The sequence below is a fragment of the Impatiens glandulifera genome, chromosome 4 (genome assembly GCF_907164915.1).
Source record: "Impatiens glandulifera chromosome 4, dImpGla2.1, whole genome shotgun sequence".
Classification (NCBI taxonomy): domain Eukaryota; kingdom Viridiplantae; phylum Streptophyta; class Magnoliopsida; order Ericales; family Balsaminaceae; genus Impatiens; species Impatiens glandulifera.
The window spans coordinates 3,196,930-3,222,885 of record NC_061865.1 but is presented as its reverse complement, the minus strand read 5'-3'; the positions used below and the strand labels follow the sequence as shown (position 1 = coordinate 3,222,885).

The following is a 25,956-nucleotide window of genomic DNA, read 5'->3' as shown; positions in this document are numbered from 1 at the left end:
AACTGGCCTGCGACCGAGGAATCCCTTTAAGGACCGTGGTTCTATCTTGCTTATCATAAGATAGGGTCAGCTTTTCAAAGTCCCAAGAAGACGGGCCTAGAGTAATCAGCCATTCAATTCCCAATACAATATCATATCCGTCCATGGAAATTACCTTCATTTCTGTTTGGTATTCATTGCCTTCCATCGACCACTTCAAGTCCTTGCAAACACTAGAACATAAAACATTAGATCCATCAACCACTCTAACCGATTGTACCTGGGTTGCTATGCTTTTGTGGTCTATTTTCTCCAAAATCCTGCTATTGATAAAATTATGGGTGCTGCCTGTGTCGATCAAGATCACCACCGGCAGGTTCCCAATTTTGCCAAGAATCTGGAGCGTTTGGAAGGCTTTAGACCCGGTCAGTGCATGTAAGGATATGGCTGGTTCATCCCTTGAGCCGAGCAATGAAGGAAAATCATCCAAAACAGGTTCTTGGTCAGGTTCTTGATCTTCTTGATTGGCCGAAACCATGAATAACTTGGATTTACACCTATGGTTTGGTTGCCATTTTTCATTGCAAGAATAGCATAGACCCTTCTTTCGCTTTTCATCCATTGAGGCTGAGTCTAATTGCTTAACATGGCCCTGGTTTGCATTGGAAGAGGGCCCATACGATGAATTCTTGAAGTCAGTATTGGTGCTCGGCCCGGCTGTGTTGGTATTGGATGGCGTGGGCAGCAATGATGCTTCAGCGCTGTACAAGTTACCACTGCTCATTAAGGACCGATATGTTGCTTCTTGGACTTTAGCCATGGCCATTGCTTCGTTTAAAGAATCTGGAAATCGCAGCCTGATGCAGTTTGCAATTTCTTCCCTTAGACCGGACAAATAACAATCAATGACGTAGTCCCTTGGCATATGTAATAACTTTTGAGAGATCGACATGTACCGGAGATTATATTCTTGAACCGACCCAACCTGTTTTAAGTTCATTAGCTGTCTCATTGGTGTATCATGTATAGATGGCCCGAATTGAGTCAAAAGGTCTCTCTTGAACACGGCCCAAGATAGGGCCTCCGTATGATTTCGGTTTTGAAGATATGACCCGTACCACATTCTTGCTTCTCCAGAAAAATGAATGGGGGCGATTTCTAATTTCGTGGCATCCTTAGTTTTGTCCACTCTGAAAAATTGCTCGGCAGAAATTAGCCAGCCCTCGACATCCGACCCATCAAACCGAGGAAAATCGACCTTGGTTAGCCGAGTAGGAGGAGCATAGTGTTGATCGCGGTTCTGGCCAGGGTGCGGGGGCCTAAATGGTGAAGGACCGTGGCAAGAATTATCATCATAGGGTCTGTGGCGGGGTTCTTGCATGTTTCCAGATGCCCCGCTCTCAAGGGCCGCCATTCTTTCTTCGGCCACATCAAATCTACGGTCTATGGCAGCTTGCATTGCTGCTGTTTGCTGGGACAAGTTTTCGATCAGGGTCTTGAGCGCATCCATTTCCGATTGCTGGCGAGTTTCTACCATGTTGAGAATCGGCCAGCTCTGATACCAAGATGTTAGGATTTTTAATTATGGCCGAGCCTTTCAAGTTCTTTAATTCAAGAAACGGGTTCTTGATGATGGAATTCAACACTCTAGCGCAGCGGATATAGAATTAGAGGAGAATTCGAGGTTAGGGAGAGAAGAGCCGAGGGGGAGGAGAGAAATACCACTAGATCACACCTAGCGGTCCAAGAAGGGGGAGGAGTGCCGAGAGATAACTTAAACACCAAGTTCCAAAATATTCAATTCATAGCCCCAAAAAGTGGGGTGGGCATCACCATTTAAAGAGGCTGATTTACCCAAGAGTATTCGGTTACAACAAACTTCCAACATAATAGAATTCAGTTTCAAAAGAAATAAGAGAGAAAGTAAACAAAACAGAATTATTCCATAAAAAACATAAACGGGCCCATATGCACACTTGGGCCGAGAGATGGATGCATAAAATATTTTAGGACCGAGGTTTTTGATGAGCCGCACGTAACACAATATAAGTTCAATTTTTTAACTAACTAATATATATATATATATATATATATATATATATAATGATGCTTAATTTTGAAAGTGTCTGGATTGCCGGGTCGAGAGCTGTGGTTAATTTGGATATATATGTGAGAGTAAATGGATACTTGAGCCGGATTCTGGGTTGACCTGCCCATAAACTTAAAACGGTTAAAAATAAAATTTAAAATGTTATAGGTATGTTTCGAACTCGCAACCTAACAAAACAAGTACAACTCTTTGACCCACTATACTAATAACATTTTATATTTTAAGTTCAACACCAAATTTGATGAATGTGGAACGTTGTAACAATATAAGTTTAATTTTTTAACTAACTAATCTATATATATATATATATATATATATATATATATATATATATAATGATGCTTAATTTTGAAAGTGTTTGGATTGTTGGGTCGAGAGTTTTGGTTAATTTGGATATATATGTGAGAGTAAATGGATACTTGGGTCGGATTCTGGGTTGACCCGCCCATAAACTTAAACGGTTAAAAATAAAATTAAAAATGCTATAGGTATGTTTCGAACTCGCAACCTAACAAAAACAAGTACACCTCTTTAACCAACTAGGCTAATAACACTTTATATTTTAAATTGAACACCAAATTTGATGAACGTGGGACGTTATAAAAATATATTTTTATCCGCATGCATCGCACGAGAATTTTCCTAGTCGTAAAATAATTTCAGTATCCATACCATGCCTTAACCTTTTTTGGTATACCTTAAAAATCAATATTTTTGATATATTGAGATACAATGTTTTCGATATACTTTTAATATCAGTAATTTTTCTCATCCCAAAACAAATGACAAGAACTCAACCTTAACCTTAAGTCATTAAAACCTTAAGTCATTAAAACCTTAAGTCATTAATCAATCTCCTTCAACACATTAAAATTTATAAGTTTTATTTAGTTTTAATTTCCTTTTTTTTACCAATATTCTAAACTCAATTCTAGTTCATTTTTCATTATTTTCGACATTTTAGATATTGTCATTTATTTAATATTTTAAAATTTAAAATGTCAAATTTAAATATATGTCTAAAATTTGGAAAAATAATTAAATACATACAACATAAAAATATAATTCACTAAACAGTAAAACTTATGTGAATTAGAAACTGTTATTTAAAATTAATTTCTGAACTAATTTTAAAATAAAAATTTTTTAATAGAAGAATAATAGGAAGGGAGAAATTGAAGAAAAGAATAATGTGACATTATGATGAGAAAGAAAATTTATTATTCACTGTTTCCTTTTATAAATTCCCTCTCTATATAATTTTAAAAATAAAATTTCTTTGATCAAATTCTTTTATTGAAATAATTAAAAAATAGAGTAAGTTATGAAATTTGATTACCAAAATTCAAGATTTTAAAGATTGAAAAATGAATGTGAACCTAAAATTTGATTATTGAAATGGTCGGATTCAGAGAATATAACACTAAATCTGGTTCATTTTCTTTACCGATGTTTTTCCGTAGTCACTGACCCAATCATACAGTGAACGCATCTTTTCAGCTCTAGAAATGTCTATATCCAAATCGTCATTCTTCTTGCACTTCTACTTCTCATTCGTTTTGCATTTTCTGAATCAAGTTCTTCATATCGCTTTTGCAGGTGGTCAAGCATGGGAACAAAGTTTAGAGCAGCAGTTATCACTCTTTTTCTTTCATCCCTCCTTCTTCATCAGCTGGTGTTTTCTGAATCCAACGATGGATTCGTTAGAATTGAACTGAAAAAGTTTAAGTTGGATGAAAACAACCGCATTGCTGCTCGACTTATCCCGCAACTACCGGATACTTCTCCAAATGATGGCGTCATTGTAGGGCTAAAGAATTACCAGAACATGCAGTACTATGGTGAGATTTCAATCGGTACACCACCACAGAAATTCACTGTGCAATTTGATACAGGAAGCTCTAACTTGTGGATAACTTCCTCAAAGTGCTACTTTTCCGTAAGTTTGAATATCATATTTATACACAAGATTATACTATATGAGGGGAGAAAGTTATGTTGAATTTGCCTCTGTTTCTGCTGCAGCGTGGGTGTTATAATCATTACAAATACTCTGCCCGTAGATCAAGAACATATAAAGTGAACGGTTGGTATCTGTTGCAACTTTTATAGAAATAACTTCATGTAAGCATGAAGGTGATATTGACTTGAAACATAATAATGTTGTTGATTTGCACAGGAACATCTGCTAAGATAGGCTATGGTATAGGTTCAATATCTGGCAAGATTAGCCAAGACGATGTTTCAGTTGGTGGTTTAACAATTAAGAATCAGGTTATATATATATATATATATATATATATATATATATATATATATATATATATACAACATAGACTTTCCAAATCATCATGAATTCTTTAATACTAATATTATACTTAAGTTTACTACAATTACAGGACTTCATTGAAGCAACAAGACTGTACGGTTCTGTGTTTGACTTTACTAAGTTTGATGGCATTCTTGGCCTTGGATTTCAGGAGATATCAGTTAGAGATGTTGTTCCAATATGGTATATACTATCTTATGTTAAATTAAAATTTATTATGATATTCCTCTTAAAATAAGGAGTAACCACTCACATTTGCAGGTACAACATGATGAACCAGGGTCTGATTCGAAAACCAATATTCTCATTTTGGCTAAATAGAAAAGAAAAAGAAAAGAAAGGAGGTGAACTTGTGTTTGGTGGGTTTGATTCAAGACATTACACGGGGAACCATACTTATGTCCCTGTGATCCGCAAGGGTTATTGGCAGGTTGAGAAGTTTATATACATATTTTTATTTTTTATGATTGTTTATTTTATATCCTTATAGTTTGTTTGCTCTACTAGTTTGATATGGATGATGTGTCCGTCAACGGTAAATCAATAGGTAAGCTCTTTCATTAATCATTTTTTGAACTAAGAGATATTGTTTAACGGGAGGTCATGCATGTTGGTGTAATGAAGGAAAAAAAGAGAGAATATGTCATTTGTTGACTATATAGTACATTTTCCAGGTGTTTCTGGTTTTAATGCCATAGCGGATTCTGGATGTTCTTTATTGTTTGGTCCAACTGTATGTAAATCTGAAAAATAGTTTTATTTTGTTGTTCTTACAATGGTCGATAAATAATGAATTATTTTCATAAGTGTAGGTTGTGATTACCATGTTAAACCATGAAATTGGAGTCGACAGAGAAGATAACCCTAAATGCAAGTCAATTGTAAGAATGCATGGACAAACTATTCTGAACATGCTCCTAGTAAAGGTTTGTTATTTTTGTTGTTGAAATCTGATTTTCCTTAAAATACAAATTCTAATATTGTCTTATCTTTTAATAAAAGAAACGTGAGAAAATTTGTTCCCTAAGTGGATTATGCCGAATTGATGGAAAGAAAAGTAATAATAGTAGAAGAATATTTAAGTGCAATACTTGTGAAATGATAGTTGTGTGGATGGAGAGTCAGCATAAGAGGAATCAAACAAAAGATGTTATTTTAAACTACGTTAATGAGGTAAATAGTTATTATTCTTACATGAAATAATTAAAATTAACATATGAATCAAATAAATAATAAAAAGAATGTTTACATCAGCTATGTGATTCGATGCCACAAAATCGACAAAGGCAATCAACTGTGAACTGTTTGCGAATTTCCTCAATGCCTATTGTTTCATTTTTAATTGGTGGTAGAAATTTTACACTCTCATCTAAGGAGGTAAATATATTTATATCTTATTTATCTTAATTGTTACATCATATTTTATGTTCTAATTGATAAATATTTAATTTGTTCGTGAATCAGTATGTATGGAAAAATGGAGATGATTGCATAAGTGGCTTTACATCATTAGATATTTCTCCTCCTTTCTGGTTTGTCATAATATCTTTCATTTCTCTTTACTTGCAAAAATAAATAAAAAATTGAAACATTTATTGACGAAATTAAGAAGGTAGAACAATACTGAGTGGCTATCCTACTTTAAAGATTCTTAATCACCGTATCTTTGAACATCTTATTCAAATACTCTTTTATTTAAACTATATGTGGGTTAAGATTAATTTTATTTTTAAATATTAAAATATTTAATTTGAGATATTTGATTTTTTAGTCCAATTATAAATTTTTAGTTTAAAAAGCTAGAAAATATACATCATCAGTTTTCTCATAATATATCAAACTTGTCTAGACAATTATGTATTAATTCATTAATCATGATTATGATTAATGTGATCCTTGAAGGATTTTGGGGGACATATTCATGGGTCGTTACCACACCGTATTTGACTATGGAGAATCGGGAGAATCGAGAGTTGGATTTGCGGATGCAACAGAAGAAGTATAATAATAATAATAATAATAATAATATTGGACACATTGTTAAATTCATTTATTTTGAGAAGAAGACAAATTTGTTTCATTTACAATAGTTATATTCATATTCAGTTTATTGTTGGGTTATCAATTAAATACTCTTGAGAATAAAGATACATTAAAATTAAATAAGTAAACACTAAAATTTTACCTTCTTATTTATAAATATTAAATAATATTTTTAATTTTTATATAAATGTTGTATTCATAAATTTAAAATAATTATCAAAATAAAATTAAATAATTATTTGAGAATAATTATTGTATTAATTAATTCCAAATTAAGGCCAAAATAAAATTAAATAAATAATTTAGAAAATAAATATTAATTAAATTCTAAATTAATATTAAAAGATTTTAAATAAATTAAACAATTATTTAAAAAATGTGATAGCCATTTAAATTTCAAAATAATTATTTATTTATCTTTACAATAAAAATAAGAAAAATAAATTTTATGTTTATTAATAAATGTTATGTATTTTGGATTAAAACAAAGTCAAAAAATGATGAAAGTTAATTGAATTCAAACAAATCAATAAGACTTAAGATGACTTTGATTAGTGGAGTCGATATCAACGAAGAAGGCTACAATAGACTAGACAACCATAACCATAGACATCCAACGGACGCCAACCTATCGCGTCATCTGCTGAAATGAAAACAAAGCTGCAACACATAAATTAGAGGTCGGCATCAGGTTGGCCCGTCCCATCCTGTCGTGCCAAACAGTGATACATGTCGTGCCGTACCTCATGTTAATCGTGTCGTGCTCGTGCTGTGCCTAACAGTAAAATATCTTGGTCCAGCCCGGCCTGTTGGCTCATGTCGTGTCGAGCCGTGCCGTGCTTCCCGTGCTGAGACGTGTCGTGCCTTACCATACCGTGCTTCCCGGGACTCCGTGCTTCCCGTGCCGAGCCGTTCCGTATCGTACCGTGCCAACGGGCTGGACCGGACCGTATAACAACCTTGTTAGCCTTCTAAAAAAATAATTTTTAAAAATATAGGGTCACACCCTTTCGAGTTGCCTACGTATCTTACAATGCATACCTCAAATTTGTAAAAAACTAGACCCTCGCGTAGTTCTAACTTGGCTTAGATTAAATCTGAAATGTTCTATAATCAGTTGTCTCCTACACTTTCGTCGGAATTGGTATCAGATGTGCCTTCAGTTTCTCGCATACAACCTTGATATTGTTCATTAATCCAAATGTCCGACGTCTCTTAGTGTTAGTGTTACCTGATCATGTTGTATCAACTGAAGGCGCAACCATATTTGGAACTTGTTATTGGGTTTCATCATCGACTTGGAATTCATCATCTTCATCCTCTTGATGATGAAATGGCGAGACATCTTTAATGACATCTTCATCTTCTTGATGATGAAATGGCGAGACATCTTTAATGACATGTCTTCTTCATCGTGGTTGCATCACTAGAAAAAGAACTTCCAAAATTTTTTCCATTAGTGATTAGTAGAAAAAATGTAGATTAAATAAGAAATGATAATTAAATGTTAAAACTTGAAAGAGAAGATCATTAAAATTAATGAGGTTGAGCCGTTGAGAAAAGATAATTAATAGAGAGAAGAATAAGTGATTTTAAAATGAAGAGAAATATTCAATTTATAAAGTCCGTAGACTTAGGTGTAAAATGTTTTTGTTTATATTGAAAATAAAAATATTATAAACTCATTTTAATAAAAAAAAAAGTATAACTATATAAAAGAGAAAAATAAATTAAAAATAAATATTATTATGTATATAAAGTTTTTTTTTGATAAATATTTAATTCTTATTAAATTAATTGGAAGTTACATATAGAAAATTAATTAACAATAATGTAAAATAAAACTTACAAAATCAATAAAAACCATTGATATTAAATAGTAATAACAATTTAAAAAATTAAAATTTATAACTGAAAATATCTAACAATATTGTAATTTGTTTTTAAAAAATGAACGTTGAAGTAGAAAGTCAAATAAACCAATAAAACAGGATAAGGAGAATCTCTTCTAAGTGGCAGTTAAAATTATCTTTAGCTGATGGTTAGTAAGTAACGTTGAAAAATGTCATTTCAAATAATAATCGACCATCTACATATATGGCCAAAATAATAAGATATTTGTACAAATTATGGGAGGATATTTGTAAGAGAGCCTCCATATTAAATATCAAATCAAATAACTCATTAGTAAAAACATGAAAAATAACTCAAAATTCGACAATTTTGTCTCCTTTACTGCTAAAAATGGGACAAACACGGACTCGACAAAAAACCGGGATAATTCAATCATGCTAAATAAGATGTTGTATCGAACAAAATACAACATCATCTCAAATCTGAGTAGTATAAAGAAAAAACAGGGCCTCCGATGTTAAAAAAAATCATCCGATGGACTAAAAGGAACATATTTTCAATTTATATATATATATATATATATATATATATATATATATATAAAAAGTTAATAGTGTAATAATAATATATATATAACATTTTTTTTTCTTTTATATGTAGTAAAAAATTTAAGAAAAGTTGGAAAGACCTTTATTCACCCATGACTATTCTAGTATCAGAGGTATTTTGTTTTTCTTTATCACACTTAGATTTGAGTTGGTGTTATATTTTGTTCGATGCGACATCTTATTTAGTCGGGTCAAATTTTTTATCCTAAATTTTTGTGATCCGAATAATTCACCCAATCTTTGATAGATCGTTTGATACTCATATCTTTCGATTGTTTTGGTGATGTCTTTTCGAGTCCATGTTCATCCCCTTTTTAGCATAAAAGAGATGAAGTTACTGAATCTAAAATTGTTTTTCATTTTTCTAATAAAGAGTCACATAATAAGATCTTTCAGTCGGTGGTCCTGATACAGGTATCCTTCTATTATTTATACGGATTTCTCGTTTTTTGACCATATAATGATTTTTTAACTAACTAATCTATATGTATATAATGATGCTTAATTTTGAAAGTGTCCGGATTGCCGGGTCGAGAGCTGTGGTTAATTTGGATATATATGTGGTTAATTAAAAAATAGAGTAAGTTATGAAATTTGATTACCAAAATTCAAGATTTTAAAGATTGAAAAATGAATGTGAACCTAAAATTTGATTATTGAAATGGTCGGATTCAGAGAATATAACACTAAATCTGGTTCATTTTCTTTACCGATGCTTTTCCGTAGTCACTAACCCAATCATACAGTGAACGCCATCTTTTCAGCTCTAGAAATCATCCAATATTTCCAAATCGTCATTCTTCTTGCACTTCTACTTCTCACATTCATTGCGTCTTCGTTTTGCTACGGAGGCGTCTGTAGGTGAGTTATCTTATACATGTCGTGTTAGTTAATTAGTCGATCGTTTTCTGCATTTTCTGAATCAACTTTGCAGGTGATCAAGCATGGGAACAAAGTTTAGAGTAGCAGTTATCACTCTTTTTCTTTCATCCCTCCTTCTTGATCAGCTGGTGTTTTCTGAATCCAACGATGGATTCGTTAGAATTGGACTCAAAAAGTTTAAGTTAGATGAAAACAACATGATCGATGCTCGACGTACAACGCAAATACCGGATTCTCAAAATGATACCGTCATTGTAGGGCTAAAGAACTACGAGAACGTACAGTACTATGGTGAGATTTCAATCGGTACACCACCACAGAAATTCACTGTGCTTTTTGATACAGGAAGCTCTAATTTGTGGATAACTTCCTCAAAGTGCTACTTTTCCGTAAGTCTGATCATATTTATACACAAGATTATTATACTAGAGGGGAGAAAATTATGTTAAATTTTTCTTTGTTCTGCTGCAGCGTGCATGTTATTACCATTCCAAATACTATGCCCGTCGTTCAAGAACGTATAAAAAGAACGGTTGGTGTCTGTTGCAACTTTTATAGAAATAAATTTATGTAAGCAATTAAGCAGGAATGTGATAATTGACTTGAAACATAATAATGTTGTTGATTTGCAAAGGAACATCTGCTAGAATAGGCTATGGTTCAGGTTCAATATCTGGCAAGATTAGCCAAGACGATGTTTTAGTTGGTGGTTTAACAATTAAGAATCAGGTTATTATATCTATACAACATATCCTTTCATAGACTTTCCAAATCATCATCATACTTAAGTTTACTACAACTACAGAACTTCATTGAAGCAACAAGACTGTACGGTTCTGTGCATAAGATTACCAAGTATGATGGCATTCTTGGCCTTGGATTTCAGGAGATATCATCCCGAGGTGTTGTTCCAATATGGTATATACTATCTTATGTTAAATTAAATTTATTAGGATATTCCTCTTAAAATGATGAGTAACCACTGACATTTGCAGGTACAACATGATGAAACAGGGTCTGATTCGGAATCCAGTGTTCTCATTTTGGCTAAATAGAAAAATAAAAGAAGAGAAAGGAGGTGAACTTGTGTTTGGTGGGTTTGATTCAAGACATTACACGGGGAACCATACTTATGTTCCTGTGATTCGCAAGGGTTATTGGCAGGTTGGGAAATTTATATACATATTTTATTTTTTATGGTTGTTTATTTTATATCCTTATAGTTTGTTTGCTCTACTAGTTTGATATGGGTGATGTCTCCGTCAACGGTAAACCAATAGGTGAGCTCTTTCATCCGTTATTTCTTAAATTAAGAGATATTATTTAACAGGAGGTCATGGTTGTGTATTGAAGAAAAAAAGAGAGAACATGTCATATTTGACTATATAATATATTTTCCAGGTATTTCTGGTTTTTCTGCATTGGCAGATTCTGGATGTTCTTTATTGTTAGGTCCAACTGTATGTAAAACTGAAAAATATTTTTTTTTTTGTTCTTACAATGGCCGATAAATTATGAATTATTTTTATAAATGTAGGTTGTGATTACCATGCTAAACCATGAAATTGGAGCCGATAGAGAAGATAACCCTAAATGCAAGTCAATTGTAAGAATGTATGGACAAACCATTCTGAACATGCTCCTAGTACAGGTTTGTTATTTTTATTTTTGAAATCTAATTTTTCTTAAAATACACAAATTCTAATATTGTTTTAACTTTTAATAGGAGAAACCTATGAAAATTTGTTCCCTAATTGGATTATGCCGAGTTGATAGAAAGAAAAGTAAAAAAAATATATTTAGGTGCAATACTTGTGAAATGATAGTTGTGTGGATGGAAAGTCAGCATAAGAGAAATCAAACAAAAGATGTTATTTTAAATTACGTTGATGAGGTAAATAGTTATTATTCTCACATAAAATAATTAAAATTAACATATGAATCAAATGAATGATAAAAAGAATGTTTACATCAGCTATGTGATTCGATGCCACAAAATCGACAAAGGCAATCAACTGTGAACTGTTTGCGAATTTCCTCAATGCCTATAGTTTCATTTTTAATTGGTGGTAGAAATTTTACACTCTCACCTAAGGAGGTAAATATATGTCTATCTTATTTATCTTAATTGTTATATATTTTGTGTTCTTATTAATAAATATTTTATTTATCCTCAATCAGTATGTATTGAAGACTATTGGAGGTGGTTGCATAAGTGGCTTTATGCCCTATGATATTGCTCCTCCTCTTGGACCTTTCTGGTTTGTCATAATCTCTTTCTCTTCTCTTTACTTACAAAAATAAATAAAAAATTGAAAAATTTATTGATAAAATTAAGAAGGTAAAACAAATCTCATACTTAGTGGCAATCTCACTTTAAAGGATTCTTAATCACGAGATCTTTAATATCTTATTCAAATACTCTTTTATTTGAATTATTAGTGTGTTAAGATTAATTTTATTTTTAAACATTAAAATGTTTAATTTGAGATCTTTGATGTTTTAGTCAAATTATAATTTTTTAGTTTAAAAAGCTAGAAAATACACTTAATCAGTTTTATTAAAATTGTCTAGACAATTATGTATTAATTCATCAACCTTTGATTATGATTAATTTGATCTATGAAGGATTTTGGGAGACATATTCATGGGTCGTTATCACACAATATTTGACTATGAAAGATTGAGAGTTGGATTCGCAGATGCAACATAATAATAATAATAATAATAATAATAATAATGGTGATGGACACATTTGTTAAATTCATTTATGTTGAGAAGAAGACAAATTTTATATTCATATATTGTCTTTTTTTGATGAGTTATCAATTAAATACTCTTTATGATTAAACATGCATTAAATTGATTCATTTTTTTACGCACTATAATTTTACCACTCAAATTTATAAATATAAAATGATTTTTTTATAAATGTTGTATTCATAAATTTAAAATAATTTCTAAAATAAAATTAAATAATTATTTGAATAATTATTTTATTAATTAATTCTAAATTAAGACCAAAATAAAATTAAATAAATAATTTGAAAAAAAAAATTCATTAAATTCTAAATTATTTTAAAAGATTTCACACAAAATTATTTAGGAAAATGCGATAACCTTTTAAAATAATTATTTATGTAGCTTTAAAATAAAATAAAATAAAGTAAAATAAATTTTATGTTTATAATAATTTTTGTGTGTTTATTTTCAGAATAAAATAAAGTGAAAAGATGAAAAAATAATCGAATTCAAAGAAATCCTTAAGGCTTATGACTTTGATCTATTGCAGTTGATACCAATGAAGAAGGCTACAGCTAACAGACCAGACAATCCTCGCATGATCGTCATTAGGGCGGGCCCTGAGATATTGGGCTATGCAAATTTAAATTTTGGATACTAAAATAGTAAAATAATAATAATAATAATTTTAATTAATAAAATAAAATATAAATATAAATAATTAATATATTATAATACGAGACTAAAAAGAGATAAAAAAATTATTTTTATAATATATATTTAATATTAAAGGAGAAAAAAAAGAAAAAAATAATATTAATAATATGATATTATTAAATATAAAAAATGGGGTCCTATAAAAGTGGGGGTCCCTATGTAAGTGCATTGGTTGTCTTACCCCAAGGCCGTCCCTAATCGTCATTATCATCTAACGGACGCCAACTTACCGCATCCCCGCTGCAACAAAAACATCGTCGCACAATATAAACACAACATAAAACTCTAACAAAGTTAAATATAAAAATATAAACTAAAAAAATAAATAAAAAAACTAAAAGGTAAAGCATAAAAATTATTTTAAAGGCCAAAATTGATTTAGTAAAGACCTACAGGGCGTTGTGGGACATAACTGTCACTTTGACCCTTTCCCACACGTAACAAAACGCCTAACTCGAAAAAAAACCCTACATTTGTGGCGTGCATGGGCCTAAATTATTTTCCTAATCTTTTAAGAAAATTAGGTGGCGACTATCTAGTCGTGAGGTTGTAATCGAAAAAATCTAAAAAACCTATGGTTAACTTCCCATTAAAATCTTTATTTCAGGTTCAACGAGATGTGAGTTATAGAGTTTCCTATAAAGTCTCAATTTTGACGCTTAATTTTTGATACTGCGTAAAAATTAATTTCCATCACAAAATTAAAATAAGAAGCATATATAAATGGTATAAACTTTCAGAACCAAACTAGACAGTTTTTATCGTGTACAATTTTCAAATGATAGGCTAACATCTAGCACGCAAAATGCCCAACGCACGATCGCGACCTAGGTCGTCTTTTTCCTCGCGTCGCCTGAATAAGAACATACTACAATATTTAATTTTTCAAAGATTGAATCTTCGCAAATAGTCAACTAAATGACGGAATTAAAAAAGTTAAATGATCACCCTAGCCTGTGATCATTTCGCCTATAATCGTAGCTCGAATGATAACCTAAATGGGTAAGTATCGCTAGATCAAGACAAAAGTCATTCCCAAATTTGATCCAGCTGATTAACAAATCTGACTTAACTCGATTATAAATAGCTTCTCAAGGTCATGACGAAAGAAGAGAATCAATTTTCAACACACAAATCAAGATCCATAAAAAATATGCCTTTAAAAATTTTAAGCTTTTATGTTTTTTTGAGATATTGTAGATTATTTAAAAGTTTCAACCGGAGTTTAGAAGTGTTTTTCAACTCACGATAATCGCATTTATTAGCATTTATTTAATTTTTTAAAACATTAAATGCCCAATAAATAGTTGTATGTCTAGAACTTGAAAAATAATTGGTCAACTAAAACATAATAAACTAAATTTTCAAAAAATAGCCAAATTTTTTTGAAGTAGATATCGTTTATAACGGGCACGAAAGACATAAAGCGATATATACATACAAACTTAAAAGAATCTCAAGAAAATTACGTTTATATACATACAAAATTATGTTTTTCCTGTGATTAACACGATCATGTAGTGAATGCCATATTTTCATCAACAAAACTACTTTGGAGGAACAACTTCAGCTCTAAAAATGTCGCAATCCATCACTATTGCCAAGATGAAAAAGAACAATGAAATCCGTAAACAACAAAATATTTCCAAACGTCATTCTACTTCTTGCACTTCTACTTCTCATTGATTTTTTTGGGAAAACGGTTAAAACCATTTCATTAAAATCCAAAAGTGGGAGGGTCATAAATCAAAGCTAGACAAACCCTAGATATGATTAAGCATGACAATCAAAATACCCTAAAAAACTGATTAGTAGCATTCATACATTCTAAAAAAAACAGAGATTACAAACAGAAAAGACCGCATTCAAACCTAACTATCCTAGTCTGAGATTTTCGCATGTCATCTATCTTCATTAAGAGGCCTTCTTCCCCTTCCTCTACCTCTTCCCTTTCCTCTGACGATGTAAGGAGATTGTATTGAAGAGGATGATAAGTATTGTTGTTTCTCATTTTGAATTCTCTCTTTGTACGAGCCCGTTCTGATTTAATAGAAAAAAATGTTTCTGAGAATTTCAAGGCTTTTACTTTTGTTATCTTTAACTTGAATTTTTGTGTTTTTGTCTTTCTTATCATTGGCTTCAGCTTCAGACTCCACATCGGTTTTGGAATCTTCTTTATCGGCTTTTAAATTCTCTGTTTCAGCTTTGAAATTTTGGGTGTCTTCTTCTTGAGTTTCCTCAACAACAACTTGACGTTCATCTTCCATTTCTATCCCGATCCTTTGCATTATAGAAAATTTTCTTTTCCTCTTCACCTTGATTCCTTTTACTTTCTTTCCTTCACTTTTTTCCTTTTTCCCAGATTCCTTCTTGCTTTCTTCTACAACTGTTTGATCTTTGAGTTTGGCCTCATCTGTTTCCTTCTTTTTATTTTTTGCTTCCTTACTTTTCTAGTTTTTTTGCTCTTCTTCTTTAGCTTTATCACATTTATTGTGCAGAAAAGTATTATCGAAAGCACACCTCTTTGGTTTCCATTCATAAGAGATCTCCATGACATTGTGCTTTCCTTTTCTGTCAACAACTACCATTTTCATTGGCAGAACACTCCTATGATGCACTTCAATGCTAATATTAGCAAATGACAAGTGCTCTCCTCCTTCAGTTATTGGGTCCATATATAATGGTTTCCCAATTGTACTTGCAAAATGACTAATTACTTCAGCATTATACATGTGGGCTGGAATGTTCCAAAGCTTGAACCAAATCTGGGTTGTTTCTTTTGGTTTGCTTTGTAGATTCATATTTTCTGACCACTTTTCCAGCTTCATGCAATTTGATCCTATATAAGTATGCCCTTTCTCCAAGATTTCTTTCAGATTTGAGCCTTTTTGAACTGCAGGAAGTAGAGATCATGTATATTTGCAGAAACTTTTTCAAACCCCTTTTCTCTCCACTGTTTAATTAAAGTCTCTTTGGTAGTTGGAAATGATACTCTATTTTTCCTAATGAAGTTTCCAACCACTACAAACTTTCAGTCTTCAATACATGCATTTCTCCTCTGCTTTAGAAGATAGTTTGAATTCAAAAAGAGAGTTGAGTACCTCTACCTTTGTTTGGATATCTCCCAAATAGATTTTTCCCTTATAGGCATGATCTTCAGATTTTTTTCTGCTTTATTCTTCCATACCTCGTTGACTTTCCATGTTGAATTACTCCTGATAGTGTAGGTCTTGGTTTTGGGAGCCTTCATCAACTCTTTCATTACATCAACTGACCATTTAACTATTTCCTCATATTCTGTTTTCTTCAGTAAATTCCAGTCTTGGAGATAATGAATATTGAGTTGGACTGTTATTTGATGAGCTTTCTCTTTACTGATTGTGATTTCACCCTTCTTAGCATGCATTAGAAGATTGGTAATCTGGTTTTTAAAACCAAACATGTTGGCTCTTTCATTATAACCAACATTCCAAATTACTTCTTTCTTCCCCTATTTTCTTGCAGCATTTTTTTCAGAATTTTTAACAGCAATTGGTTCCTTACCTTTGCTGCATTCCTGTTTTTCCTAGATTATTTCTTCAACAATCATATCAATTTTCTTTTCAGCCACCTCCCTTAAACCTTTCATTACAAATTCTTTGACTTCCTTATACTTATTGTTTTCCTTTCTTCCCATTTTAATGAAGAACAGAACAAAACAACAAAGCAATTGAGAAGAACAATTGCAGAATATGGTATACCAAAAACCATAACTATACAGAATAGGGTAAACCAGAAACCATAACTTTCCAACCAAGCTCTGTAGATGAATGACTGACCTAACAATTAGAGCCGATACCGTGTCGTTCGTGTCGATTGTGCCTATTGAGCACACGTTTGACAATCGACACTAAGCAACTAACAACGTGATAACAATAAGCGAATCGAGACCTTGATATCGTGAAAATCGTGTCGTTCGTGACGTTTGTGTCGATCGTGTCGTTTGTGCCGATCGTGCCGATCGTGTTATTTGTCTATTCGTGATGAGAGAATTTGCTACCGGAATTTTCGCAGAAAATCTAAAATCTCCAGAGCTTTTCTCTCTCTCTTCCTTGAGTCTTTGGGTGTAATTCTCATTGGTTTTTCTACGTACGCGGCGTCGTCTTGTCGGTGAGTTGTCGAAATGGTATTTCTACAATCTATTCCATTCTTTGTAGTATAATATATATGAATCAAGTTCTTCAAAACACTTTTGCAGGGCATGTGAACAAATTTTAAAGCATCAATTATCACACTTTTTCTTTCAATTTGTCCTTCAGCTGGTGTTTTCTAAATCTAACTGGATTCTCAAAATGCTGACCGCATTGTAAGGCTAAAGATTCACATGGACACACAATACTATGGTGAGATTTCAAAAGGTACACCATCACAAAAATTCACTGTGCTTTTAAATACAGAAACTCTAATATGTGGCTACCTTCCTCAATGTGCCACTTATCTGTATGTTTGATCATATTTATACACAAGATTATAAAGGTCTATCATTCATATAAATTTGATTAGAAACAAAATTACATTGAATTTGACTATATTTTTATTGCAGATTGCGTGTTATTTTCATTCCAAATACTATGCCCGTCATGCCCGTCGATCAACATATAAAGTGAACGGTTCATGTCTGTTGCAACTTTTATTTAAACTAGCATGTATCCCGTGCATTTGCACGAGTAATAATTAAAAAATCGTGAAAAAATATTACGGTAAAAATGTGATAGTATTTTTAATTTTATTTTTAACCGTTTTAAGTTTATGGGTGGATCAACCCACAATCCAACTCAAATGTCCATTACTCTCACATTGCAGAATGATCTCCAAAACAATTGATACAGTTTGATTCATCAACTCAATTAGTTTGACCTCTAGAGTCCACTTCTTCCCCATACTACGAGTGAAAGGGAAAATATAAAACTACCATTAAAGTAGCACAGACGAGACTTACTATATCCATAAGAATTATGTCACCTATCTCTATAAATATGACGAAATTCTTCCATTTTTGCTCACTAATAATAGTGAAATCTATAGCCCATAGTCAAAAGAGAATTATGATCGATTAAAAATTATTGATGAACCACCGCGTTCATCAAATTTGGTGTTGAATTTAAAATATAAAGTGTTATTAGTCTAGTTGGTTAAAAAGTTGTATTTGTTTTTTAGGTTGAAAGTTCGAACCATACCTATAGCATTTTTAATTTTATTTTTAACCGTTTTAAATTTATGGGCGGGTCAACCCACAATCCGACCCAAATATCCATTTACTCTCACATATATATTCAAATTAACCACAACTCTCGACTCGACAATCCGGACACTTTAAAAATTAAGCATCATTATATATATATAGATAACTTCATTAATTCTCATCAACAAACATAAATAATAACATAAATTATTCTTTCATTTATTGTTCTATATTATATCTATTTTAAATCTCAATTTTATCTTCGTTTATGATCGATCTTCGAATAAGGTACGTTTATTCTTTCGCATAAATCTTAGTATATTATCAGAGTGAGGTTAAAAAGAAAAACAACACATTCGACTCAATGACTTGCACTAGTAAAAAAGTAACATTTAAGGGCGGTTTTTACCGCCGTTATTGTATAATTTACCGCAGCTAAAAGACAATTACGGCGGTAAAATTACCGTAGTCAACCGCCGTTAATAGTTCCGCTGTTAAAGAGATTTTGACAATTAAGGGCGGTAAATTTACCGCAGATACTAGCTTTTAACTGCGGTTTATAAAACCGCAGTTAATAGTCTCTAACTGCGGTTTATAAGACTGCAGTTAATAGTCTCTAACTGGGGTTTTTAAAACCGTAGTAAATTGTTTACTTATAAAGGCGGGATTTTCACCGCAAGTAATAGTTTCTAACTGCGGTTTAAAAATCGCAGTTAATAGTGACTATAAAGGCGGTACACAAACTGTAGTTAATAGTTAGTTGGATATATATAAATGCGATATTTTTAGCGTAAGTAATAGTCTTTAATAACCACAATTAATAGTGTTCATAAGTTAACAGTTAGTTGGCTATATATAAAAATAATATTTTTAACACAAATAATTGTCTCTAATTACGGTTTAAAAATAGCTGATAGTTATAAGTGTAGTTAATAGTCAATTGACAACAATAAAAATCATTCAAAATAATATTATATAATTAACACTCCATTTTTATATTATAATATTACCTAAAAATATAATTATATCCAAATATAATTACATCAAAATATAATTATATAGTATTTAAAGTCATACAAAATAAACATTGTTATATCAATAAAAATGATCAAATCCCAAAATTTGAAACAACTTCTCTTCCTTTTCTTCCTTCTCCCTCTTCTTTTTCTTCCTTCTCCCCACCTATAAAAGATTCAAATACAAATTTATCAATTAGTAACAAATTACACTTTTTTACTCTCTTTTTAACAAACAAGAACTAAGTAAAATATTTCCTATATTAAATAAATTGATATAAATTACATTTGATAAATTAATTGGAAGAGAGAATTCATAGCGCTGCAAAATTCCCTCAAAAATCCATGTATTTGTCCTTGTCTTAAATTGGACTTCTTGGACGTTCCAAAAGAGATCACTATCACTTAAATAAAATTATGGGAAAAAAATGAGGAAATGAATTTAGAATATTAATTAGTTTTTTCAAATTTATATCAATGACAACCACATCTTGATAACCTAAAATTCATAAATAAAGTTAATTATATTCAATGACCAAATTTCTTTCATGCTTCTATTAATATACCATAATACAACTTAATAAATGCATCTTTACAAAATTACAAATAATCATTATCTATAAGATGGAGGACCTGGCCGATAAAACAAAAGTACTATACTTACAATGTAGAAATCTTCTTCAAATGTATCGGAGCCGGAGCCAGATGAAGCTATGCAAAAATCTTCTTCAAATGTACCGTGAAGCACTAGAAAGATAATAGGGAAGGTAGATAATGAGCAAAAGAGAATAGGAATTTAGATAGTGCTCGATCAACTAGAGTAGGTTGAAGCTCCACAAAAAGAGGAAGGTGAAACGTGGAGAAGAAAATGGAGGACTAGGTGAAGTGGAATAAATAACCCTTAATTTATTAATATTTTTATTATTTTATATAATTAAAAATTACATAATATTAAATACAATAATTCTCAATTATATTTATAAATTTACATATTATATAATTCAAAGATATTATATGCATTTCATTTTTTAATTAAATTCTTATATTTTTTATTTATATTTAAAAATTACAAATTTTATTTTATAAAGTACAAATATTATAAAATATAAACACTAATATTAATTAAAACTGATATATAATTATAAATTTTATAAACAATAATTTTTTATAAAATGTACTAAAAAGTTTATATTTTCTGTCGCTTTTATTATTACTTATGATTACTAGATTATTAACCATCCTAAATATTTATCTAAACATAAATTAAAAATAAAATAAAAAAAATACTTTCACACACTTTCTTAATTAGTGTTTTTTTTTTAATTTTCATTAATTAAAAACCAAAAATATTTTTATTGTATTTTATAATTTATAAATTAAAATACAAAAAAATATTATTAATAATTAAACAAATTACAATTTCAAATACCTTTGAGTTTAAACTAAATTCAAAAACAAATATAACAAAAATGCTAAATAAATAATTGATGACAATTTATCTCCATTAATCAATAAGAAAATAGTCATTGAAATGATCAAATCTTCATTAAAATATTTTATGAAAGTAAATGAGATAAAAATGACTAGTCTTCCATATTTTTAGAATTTATTTGATAAAGAGTTTATCATAATATATATATCAAATTATAAAAGTTTACACAAAAATGATAAAGAGTTTATTTTAATATATATATATATATATATATATATATATTTATATATATATATATATATATATATAATTTTATAAAAGTAATTTAGATATAAATTTTGACTAAAATGATAGAGAGTTTATCTGCAATTAAAATATATTAATATTATATATATATATATATATATATTATTTGAAATTTAGATATATTATTTGTAAATATGATTAAATTATTTAATATAAAATTAATCTTAAATAAAAAAATTAAAAATATTTATGTAATTGTGATGAACTGTACAAATTACCTAGTTTTTATGTCGTTTGTTATCTATATAAATATAAAGTTATAAATTAGACTTTTGTTATTAATTAAAATTTAATTTTATGAATTAATTTGAGATGAATTAGTCTATTATTTAATTTATTATTTAATTTATTATTTAATTAGTGATTAAATATTAATAATATTTAATATTATTTTTAGAATTATTTATAAACTAAATATATATAAAATTATGAAACTAATTTTTTTTATGATATAATAATTTAATATTTAAATTTATAATAATATATAATTATTGAATCAATCACTATATATATTTTATAATAATAAATATATTAGTGGTTATAACTAATTTAATTACGGTTTAAAGTCTTAATAATGTTAATTAGTATATATATATATATATTTATTATATTATTTCAAGAATTTAATTAAAATATAAGTTAAAAAAATAATACAACAAAATGCTAAGTAAATAATTGATAACAATCAATAAAAAAAAATCTTGACAATATCAAATCTCTATTAAACATATTTTAAGAATCTAAATGAGATAAAAATGACTAATTATTCATATTTTTAAAATTTATTTCACTTAAAAAGATAATAGCGAATACCAAATTATATAAAGGTTTATACAAAAATGATAAATAGTTTATCTTAATATATATTTATATATTATTTTATAAAAGACATAATTTAAATATAAATTTTGATTAAAATAATAAAATATTTATCTTCAATTAAAATAAATATAATATATATATATATTATTTGAAATTTAGATATAATATTTGTAAACGTGATTAAATTATTTATCATTAATTGTGATAATTACCTTAACTAATCTTAAATAAAAAATATATAAAATTTTTATATAATTATGATTCACATAACAAATTACTTTGTATAATTTGTATAAGACATTTGTTTATATAAATATAAACTTATAAACTAGATTTTTTTTATTATTTTGAATTTTATTTTATAAAATATTTAGTGATGAATTATTCTATTAAATTAGTGAAAGAAAAAAATATTAATAAGATTTAATATTATTTTTAGTATTATTTATAAACTAAATGTATATAAAATTATGAAACTAAATTTAATTTAAATTTAATCGATATAATTGGTTAATATTTTAATTTATAATTATATATAATTATTGACAAAGTAACTTCTTTAAACTTATATTTAAATTAAATTTCTAAGATAATGTATAGAAATAATTAAAATTAAAATAATATTTATTTTTAACATATTTTTATACAAAAATAAATAAAAAAAATTATATATACATATGAGAGAGGATTGAGAGGGAACTTAGGGGAGGGAATGACGTGTTAATTGGTTGAAAAAACTAAATAACTTTCTCTCTTCTATTTTTTATTTTTCTCACACTCTTTCATTTTTTCAACTTCAAATCATTCTTCATCGTATATAATATATATATATATATATATATATATATATTCAATATTTCATTTTAATTAATAAATATACTAGTATATACTTGTACCTACATTACGGTTTAAAAGTCTTAATATTTGTTAATATATATATATATTTATTTATTACATTATTTTATAAATTTAATTTGAATATAAGTTTAAAAAATAATACAACAAAAATTCTAAATAAATATTTGATAACAATTTATCTCCATTAATTAATAAAAAAAATAGTCTTGACAATATCAAATCTTCATTAAACATATTTTAATAATGTAAATAAAAAAAACTAGTTTTCTATATTTTTAAAATTTATTTGACTTAAAAAATATAATAATGCATACCAAATTATAAAGGTTAAAAAATAATAAATATTTTATCTTAATATATATATATATATATATATATTATTTTATAAAAGTAATTAGTAATAAATTAGTCTATTATTTAATTAGTCATCAATTATGAGAGAGAAAAATATTAATAAGATTTAATATTATTTTTAGAATTATTTATAAACTAAATCAAGTGGATCAAGTGGGTAGGATATAAAACTATATATAAATATGAAGTCTTAATATAATATTTTATTATTTCGTTTTTTTTTTTTTGTTAATTCATGTAAGATATGTTTATTGAACTGATAAAATAATATTTTACAAGTATATATATTTTAATTAACTTATCTAATATTTTTTTTTTAAAACTTATCTCAATTAATTTTTAAAATAATAAAAATTAAAATTTTTTAATAATTTTTTTTATGATTTATAATAATATAAGACTTTTAAATGTGGATTTATATAACGCAGTTAAACGTAAGATTTTAATTGAGGTGTATAAAAAACAAAAAACCACCGTTAGAGATAAGACTTTAACTATAGTATAAAAAACCGCAGTTAAAGATAAAACTTTTAACTACGGTTTTTATATACCACAGTTAAATGTAAGACTTTTAAAGGCGGTTTTATATACCGTAGTTAAATGTAAGACTTTTAAAAGCGGTTTTATATACCACAGTTAAAAACAAGGTATTAACTACGGTTTTAAATACCGCCGTAAAATTTCGCCGTTAAAAACAAATTTTTTACTAGTGTTGCTCGACGGATTAGAAAAAGTTTGTAAACCTAACTTCATCACAAAGATGAATCATCAAACAAATCGGTCAAGAACAACCAATAACAACCAAGATCAATGATCAATAAACTATGGAGGATCACAAGATGTTTAAAGAATAATTCAAAATATTGAAAGAAATAAAAAAAAGTTGTTGGAGAACAAAGTAAGTCTTCTAACTATGATTAATATTTTTCGTTTTCTTTCAAATAGAGTATGAACAAAAATGTTTTTAACCAAAACAAGATAATTAAACTAATAAATTTAGAGTTAGTAACTCAAACAAATTTGAAAACAATATAATTCTTACTTGACAAATGAATCAAATAGAATTATTTTTGAAGTTAGAAATATAAATATTTTTTGATTTGATCCATATAAATATCTTTGTAGACATAAAAAATTCGTTAACATATATTTTATATATGTTAATGATCATACTAGATCTACATGAATATTTCTTTTTAAGAAAATCAAGATTTGTGTTATTGTAGTTAAAAATCAATTTTATTTCAATATTAAAATAATGAAAAGTCGTAATAGCACTTTAATTGTAGAAAACATTTTTGATCTCATACACATTGATGTATAAGGCCTTATAAAGACTATTCATTAACTAATACATCTTTTATGTTGACTAAAGTAGTTGATTACTCAATATGTATATGAACATTTCTTTTGAAAAACAAAACAAGTGTTTTTATCAAATTAATAAAAATTCTCACATTAGTCAAGAATCAATAGGTAAGAAAATTTTAAAATAATTAGAAATGATAATGAGACATAATTTGTTAATTCTAGCTAGGTATACACAACTTTTTAATGAATTGAGATTTATTCCCCAAAGAACTTGTATTTACACCCTACAACAACACGAGATTGTGAAAAAAACAAAGACATTTAATCGAAATAGCGAGATGATTTTTGAATAATTTGAATTAACCAATAATTTATGTCATTATCACCTCTTGTTGTAATATTTGTAATAAACAGATTGCAATAGAAGTTTTAAATTACAAAACACCACATTTCATATTGAACAAGTATGAAGCAAATTATAAAATTCTCAAGATTTTTGAATGTTTATGTTATATGTCTAACAATAATCCTAAAAAAAATAATTGAACATAAAAGAATCAAATGCATATTTATAGGATATATTTCAAATAAAAAGGATACATATTATATCAAATTGATTCAAATAAAAGAGTGACATCAAGAGATGTAGCATTTCATGAAAATATTCTCCCATTTAATCAGAAAATAAATAAAAGACTGAAATTCCTCGAATGAGTGTTAATATATTATATCTTCAAATGAAGATAATGAAGAGTCTGATAATAATTTAGTGACTGAGTTACAGATGAATAAAAATCAGAATATATCATTGTCAATATAATAGACATAATGATCAGAAAATTACAGTCTTTCGGGTATACGTAGATGATATTTTGATGGCTAAAATTATATATATTAGACATTATAGAAACAAAACTTTAGTTGATTCAAAATTTTCTATCAAAGACATTGGAATTGCAAAAATAAAAAAATCTTAATTTTTTGAACTTTCTATTTTTAGAATTGAATATGTACAAAATCTCCGTAAATAGGATCAAACTTATTTATTAATCTTAATATTGTACACAATGTAGATATTATTAATGTAACCAAAAGAATCATTATTATGGATACTTATAAGATCCTGGAATTGCAAAATTCGTTATTGGTCTCAAAATTAAACACGATGCCGATGTTATTATTGTAATGAAAAAATATTATTATGGATACTTAAAGATTCATTGACTTTAAATCAAAATTAAAGAGATTGGAATCATAAAAAATTATTTTTCTCGAAATTTTAAATAATATCAATGGTATTTATCAATGATGTTGATGTTGGCCCAATGGGCTTTGTAAATCTGCTAAAACAATCATAGTTATGAGCATTAAA

At 28.4% G+C, this 25,956-nt stretch overlaps 2 protein-coding genes across 2 annotated transcripts; both read left to right on the top strand.

The window, feature by feature from the left end:
- Positions 1-1,424: 1,424 nt before the first annotated feature.
- LOC124933848 (aspartic proteinase oryzasin-1-like) lies at positions 1,425-6,423 on the top strand. The gene is made up of 13 exons (XM_047474288.1): positions 1,425-1,459; positions 3,689-4,028; positions 4,115-4,175; positions 4,269-4,363; positions 4,489-4,601; positions 4,680-4,848; positions 4,926-4,965; positions 5,093-5,151; positions 5,231-5,344; positions 5,421-5,591; positions 5,673-5,795; positions 5,883-5,950; positions 6,321-6,423. The coding sequence occupies exons 1-13, from the start codon at positions 1,425-1,427 to the stop codon at positions 6,421-6,423; spliced, it is 1,491 nt and encodes a 496-aa protein (XP_047330244.1).
- A 3,444-nt stretch (positions 6,424-9,867) lies between these two features.
- LOC124935931 (aspartic proteinase A1-like) lies at positions 9,868-12,518 on the top strand. Its single transcript, XM_047476375.1, has 12 exons — positions 9,868-10,194; positions 10,277-10,337; positions 10,440-10,534; positions 10,611-10,723; positions 10,801-10,969; positions 11,046-11,085; positions 11,207-11,265; positions 11,343-11,456; positions 11,532-11,699; positions 11,781-11,903; positions 11,987-12,066; positions 12,434-12,518. The coding sequence occupies exons 1-12, from the start codon at positions 9,868-9,870 to the stop codon at positions 12,516-12,518; spliced, it is 1,434 nt and encodes a 477-aa protein (XP_047332331.1).
- Positions 12,519-25,956: the final 13,438 nt, after the last annotated feature.

Bases quoted from the DNA above. Each gene is read 5' to 3' on its own strand.
- LOC124933848 (XM_047474288.1), top strand. From the start codon at position 1,425: ATGGCAGCTTGCATTGCTGCTGTTTGCTGGGACAA. The intron at 4,029-4,114 runs GTAAGTTTGAAT...TTTCTGCTGCAG, and splicing joins CCTCAAAGTGCTACTTTTCC to CGTGGGTGTTATAATCATTA. The intron at 4,602-4,679 runs GTATATACTATC...TCACATTTGCAG, and splicing joins AGAGATGTTGTTCCAATATG to GTACAACATGATGAACCAGG.
- LOC124935931 (XM_047476375.1), top strand. From the start codon at position 9,868: ATGGGAACAAAGTTTAGAGTAGCAGTTATCACTCTTTTTCTTTCATCC. The intron at 11,266-11,342 runs GTATGTAAAACT...TTATAAATGTAG, and splicing joins CTTTATTGTTAGGTCCAACT to GTTGTGATTACCATGCTAAA. The intron at 12,067-12,433 runs GTTTGTCATAAT...TGATCTATGAAG, and splicing joins CCTCCTCTTGGACCTTTCTG to GATTTTGGGAGACATATTCA.